The sequence below is a fragment of the Opisthorchis viverrini genome, assembly GCF_000715545.1.
Source record: "Opisthorchis viverrini unplaced genomic scaffold opera_v5_18, whole genome shotgun sequence".
In the NCBI taxonomy this organism is placed as follows: domain Eukaryota; kingdom Metazoa; phylum Platyhelminthes; class Trematoda; order Opisthorchiida; family Opisthorchiidae; genus Opisthorchis; species Opisthorchis viverrini.
The window spans coordinates 3,354,779-3,360,698 of record NW_008751674.1 but is presented as its reverse complement, the minus strand read 5'-3'; the positions used below and the strand labels follow the sequence as shown (position 1 = coordinate 3,360,698).

The following is a 5,920-nucleotide window of genomic DNA, read 5'->3' as shown; positions in this document are numbered from 1 at the left end:
AAAACACATAAGCATTTATGATGTAATACGTGAACGTCGATTCCTTTATGCAGGATTTAATAGTCTTTTGCAGTTAAAAAAACATAGCAATAGAATCTACGCCGGCATTTACTTCTCATGCTCCGTGTTAATCATTTAAGAATACAAATAGAACACAACAAACATAACCAACCCCAGAGGACTATTATAAAACACTCGAGATAGGTAGAAATCTGACCTGCTGAGCTAACCAACAAATAACCAGGATAAAGCGCTCAGCCTAAAAAGTAAGTCTTCTGCACGAGGAACCGGATGACGGAAAACTTTTGTCATTAGGGTATTCGGAAGCACAACAAACCTAACCATTATGACTGGCGAAATATTTATATGTTTACGCGTGGAATTGCTCCAATGGTGCAATCCTGAGGGATTTTATTGCCTGACGCTAATTACTACGCATTTGCATCTTTCCTCAAGAAGCAAGGGCCGACTAGTTTCTGGTTTTTAACTACATAATATTTCTCATATGTACTTGTGGATTAGAATATTTTTATTACAACTCCTTGAAAGTTGGCAAAAACCGCGCTTTCTATCTCGTTTGCAAAACCAGTTAGCCACTTTGTAAAGCCTGACTTTGCTTCTTCCGTTTATTGAACTTGATTTTCACGGCGCCCAACTGAACCGACAAGCCTAGAAATGTCTTTAGACAGTCAAAAGCAAATGTCTAACTCTAACATCAAGCTATGCGTAAATGAACTACAAAGTGAGCACCAAATGCGGCCCAAGAGGTGTTTTAGTGAAACAGGACATAATATTGACAAAATGGTTGTGTAATTTGGGAACCGCCATTGCAGTCGCATTTTGCTTAGCGTATACCACAAACCATATTGGAGAAACAGGACGACAATGGGGACTGACAGCAAACATCACGATAATCCGAAAGAACCTCAGCATTTCACTGCGGCGAACCCCACTTGATTATTCGTTTGGTCAAACAATAAGTAGAATTGTCGCAATAGCGATACTCCCATAGTCCAAGCTGTCTGAGTGACGTCCGCATCCACTTGTATTGCAAAATAATTATATCCGGCGGTCTGAATCATAAAAAGTGATAAATAAGTGTAATTGTCTACAAGATATTAACCACCTACGACAAGCATCAACTCCCACATACATACTTACGAGTCTCGTAAGTTCTTGCGGCCGCAGCGTAAACACGTGGGAGTGCAGCTTTACCTTTAGTGGCTTGAGGCGGTGCAGGTTTTCGGAACCAACGTGCAATACCCCATTATCATGTCTCTCCACAACCGAGTGCTTCACAAGTTCATCTAACGCCCCCACTGGTGCAAACGTTTCCGAAGATCCTGTGTCTATGTGTGCGCGGCACGGATTGCATAACACCACATGACCATATTGTATGCTGAAATTAGTAATAGTGGCGAGAATTATATTGATCTGTTCTTGATCAAAATCGGCGTTTAAACATGTTTGATTTCATGTCTTAACAGGTTGCTTGCCGCTTTAATTAGTTTCTTCTTAATATAGTATATTTTTTCGCATTCCAGCCTAGATTTGTTCATCTCGTATTTTGTGTGTCTGTCAGGTAAGAAAATATGCTTTTACATAGGTTGGAACACATGTTTTGCGTCCGATTTTTGCTGAGCTTAGATTTAAAAAATTGAATTAGCTGGAGAATTTTCAATAAAGCAGTCTGAGTCTAACGGAGAACTATTCGTGGGAGTTTCTTAAGCTGCTGTAATTCTTATTTGCGGCAATAATAGAAATGAATTACGATGCACCGTTGTGCACAACGTGCTAAATATCGGCAAACCAACTATCCTATTCCCAGTCACCGATAATGATCATCTGTGAGTTCGTGTCTTTGAAAAAGCTTTGATGACTTCGGCCAACTGACTGTTGTATGACACACAAGATTTTGAGTGCAAGTGCTTCATTATATGTATATTGTTCCCTATTTACGCCTGCTGCTTCAAAATCATTAGACAAGTGTGGAGAATTCTGTTTTAAGTTCTGGTCAATCTTTGAGGAAGATTGACGTTGGGATCACCGAATTTACTTGTTGAAATATAGTAATTAATGAAAAGAAATCAAATTTTAGGAAAAGTGCTACGCCATTTGTGAAATACGACGGTGATGAAACCTTTATCTGCTTTCCTTAACGAGATTTCTAGTTTTTTGTCTTACAAACTTGAAGGAGCACGCAGAGAGTGAGAGAACACTCAGCATTCGGATGGGGTAATATTGGAATCAAAGATATGCGCAAAAACTGGCCAAAACATAACATTCAAGCAAAGCTGGAATCCTAAATTTCCGAAAAAGTTGCTTTTGTTTCAAAAGTTTTACACCACCCAATAATAATCAACATGATCTTAAGCCCATATTGAGCGAGAAAATTAACATTCACAGTGTTTGGAACCAGCTGCGATTTAATGAGGAACTACAAACACAAACAAAATAAATGTTGTCCAGAAATACACGCATTTGCAAGTCAGTTTGGTTTTCACGAGGACTTAAACTGAATCTCTCCAATTTGGGTTCAGGTAGGACATAAGGTTGACGGAAACTCCGGGACTGCGCTTACCTGGTAAGCCCCCAAAAAAAGGCGAAACCGGCTGTGGGCTTTCGAAGAGCTTTCGGCAACCTTGTTAGTAGTGTTCTTTATGAAATAAATATTGTTCCTTTCCATATCATAGGCATGGTGACTGAGCTAATGTCTTATCTCTGGCACGGGTATGGCAAACCAACCTGGGTATACCAGAAACTCGTTAACGTCTTCGTTGTCTGCAGATGGAGCCAAACGCGAACTCATGACAATTGGGAAACCTAATTCAATAGGCTTGCAAATCCACGGTGAACCCTTCAGCTCACGTTGGTTATACTCTATAGGTATCTGGTTTTGACGGTCTCCTACAGCATCCACGTTTAGCAAATTGGCCAGAATAAAATGCATGTGTGATGCGCATTCAAAACTTAGCTAGCAGCTAATGATCAATCAATGGATCACTATATCATCTTAACAGGATGTAATCATCTTTAGCCCAAATATACAAACAGGTTGGAGTACCATGTGCTCTGAATCACCATTGCGGCATAAATGGTGACTTTAACCGATAGAATACTTCCATTTGGATTTGTTGGTAGACTTGTCAGACTAAAACCAACCAGTTTCCATGCATAAACTATTGAATGACTTTGCATGCACTCGATGATGTAAGCCTCATTAGATATCCCTAAAAATTTCAAGGTACTTTTTAGACGCTCATCTATCTGAAAATTTGTGAAGAAATGCAGTTTGGCACTGGAAACATTTGCTATGTCCTGTGAAAGAATGCACGTGATAAAGAAATTAACTAACCTAGTGATGTCGACCAACCACTGAGTTGCTTGAAACAGTGGCAAACGCACCATTGGCGGATGGAAGTAACCCATCCGAGTGCCACCGAATTCTAGATTCCCGTGTGTAAACCAAGAATCTCCGCGCACGCCTTGTTGACTGAAATCAGAATTTATAGGAGTAGCTAGTGAATCAAATGTCAAGCAGGCTGTCCACCGTCAAAGTTTTAGGATAAATGCTTTGCAGCTTGCAAGCCGCCTGTTATTCTGGAGTGGTTTTGCGTGCCCACCAAAACTAAATAATGAGGATACAAGGGCTCAAGTTTCCTGCTATAGCAATTCAAACAGTGACTGCCGTAAGAAGACTGGATAAGCAAGTGTCGACCATATTGCGGGTATTTTATCTTATAGAACAAGATCCCAGTCTGCAACAAGTTATCTCTATGATGGCCTCATACATTAGACACATCGCACGCAGACGAGCGTGGTACCCCATTTGGCACCGATCAGCCATAAGGAGATTCAAGCAGCTAAACAGCACGAAATAAAGCGTTTTTACAAAACGAATTAATGGCCGTTATAATGTTGAAGGAACTATCTGTCGAACGCAGTTATTTAATATGCTTTTATTCTAGAAATCCTGTTATTAATAAACTGGAACATTTGTGATTTGTTCATCTAATTTATATAATTTGTATACCAAACATCGTGGATTTTCGTCACCTATGATCACGACTCCCCGTCTTTTGTGAGGTTACTTGATTTAGCGTGCAAATTTCTAAATACTTTAAGCAAATATCGATTGCAGCAATAGACAATAAATGATAATTTAGTCAAACCAAGAATTGCTCTACAACCAAGGAAAAATCCAATGCAAAATCTCCGAAAGTTTGCTGGTCCGTGTTTCTTCACCGAGTGCAATATGCACGTAATAAGTGGGAGCATTTAGTGTAGTACACTACTTAGTATAGTATAGTATAATAGAGTGCAGCATAGCACAGTAGAGTATAGCAAGCATAGTATTAGTATAGTATAGTATAGTATATTATAGTATAGTATAGTATAGTATAGTATAGTATAGTATAGTATAGTATAGTATAGTATAGTATAGTATAGTATAGTATAGTATAGTATAGTATAGTATAGTGTAATATAGTATAGTAAAGTAAAGTATAGTACAGTATAGTATAGTATAGTATAGCATAGCGTAGTACAATGCATAACTGGGCTGAACATATGCTTTTCAGGTACATCCCAATTTGACGAAGGCTTGTTCATGGTCCATAAACAAAGCAATAACACCAGTGCACAATCATCCGAGTACGGGACATAATACGCATGGTTTTTGTCGGCCGATTAGCTTATACGTGTGACCTACAAGGAATTAAAATTGTGAAAAATCAAAGCCAAAACATTTGATAAGTTACACGCTATTTTACACGGTAAACCGCACAGTGGCACTAATATAGGTTGATGCTATAGAGAATAGTGCGGGCAGGGTGTCTGCTCTTCTCACTGTTGAACAAGTGACGACCGTACAACTGGGGCGGTTCACGACTTCATTTGGCATAACTTAGTCCAGAATGCTTTAACTGGTATATCAATGAGACGTGTGTAAAGTATTCCGCCGCACAGTGCTGTCGGACCATGTGATCACTCTCCGATAAATGTGAACATTAGGGCGTACTAAAGTAGTTTGGTAACAGCTTTGGCATGATTTGCCATACATAAAAAGTGAGATGCGTAGGTGGAAATAAACTTCAACATTATACAGAAAACACACCCGCAAAATCGGAACGTGAAAACGGCGTCCATCACAATACCCGCATTCAAAACATGATCCAAAATTGTGGTTTTGAAATATTCGTAGCCTTTATCGTTTTTCGATGGTTTCTTCATCCCAAGTATCCCGTCGTGTCCTTCTCTGCCATCTACAGCACCATGACCAATCACCATTTCGACGAACGTGATCTGCGGAAGCAAACGATCTGCAAGCTTTTTAATTGTTATGGTAGAATTATTAGGCTAACCCAAAAGTCATCCATTATCACGTTCCCTGTATATTTCTGACCGCTATAAATGGCCTCGTAAATTTGGTTCATGGAGACGCTGGTTTCGGGCGGTGCAGCGTATTTGTTTCTGTTCGCAAATACTTCGGATATTGACTTGCTGGACGGGATCCATCGTGTCCAACCCCCGGTGTCAAGCAGAACCACAAAGGGTTGCCCACCCACACATATTTGGGTGATTGGGTTGCCCTAGACACATGAAAATCAGGGATCAATTACGTAACACTTACTGCGTTGTCGGTAACGAAGTCAACGGTAAATATCTGGCATTGAACACGCGTAGAACTTTTTCATTAGTCGTCGAAAAATGTTTCGCCACTCACCTTAAGGTCAGTAGATAGATCAAAATTATTTCCGATATTAATTTGTCGAATTGTCGCTCAGACATCGGAATTCGGTTTCGATAATTACAGACCAAAAATGACTTGCCGTTCTCTGATTAACAAAATAAAAAAACAAGAAGGTTTATATTCCAAATTTTCTAAGTTTATTGGTTTGCTCGGGGTTAACTGAAGATA

At 39.6% G+C, this 5,920-nt stretch overlaps 1 protein-coding gene across 1 annotated transcript; it reads right to left on the bottom strand.

Moving 5' to 3' along the window:
- Positions 1-926: 926 nt before the first annotated feature.
- T265_12844 (hypothetical protein) lies at positions 927-5,591 on the bottom strand (the record flags this gene model as incomplete). Its single annotated transcript, XM_009165805.1, is given in 6 exon segments — positions 927-1,073; positions 1,162-1,434; positions 2,582-2,702; positions 3,356-3,493; positions 5,117-5,358; positions 5,364-5,591. Coding segments are annotated over 6 exon segments (1,149 nt in total), but the record flags the coding sequence as incomplete, so codon positions are not given.
- Between the last annotated feature and the right edge of the window lie 329 nt (positions 5,592-5,920).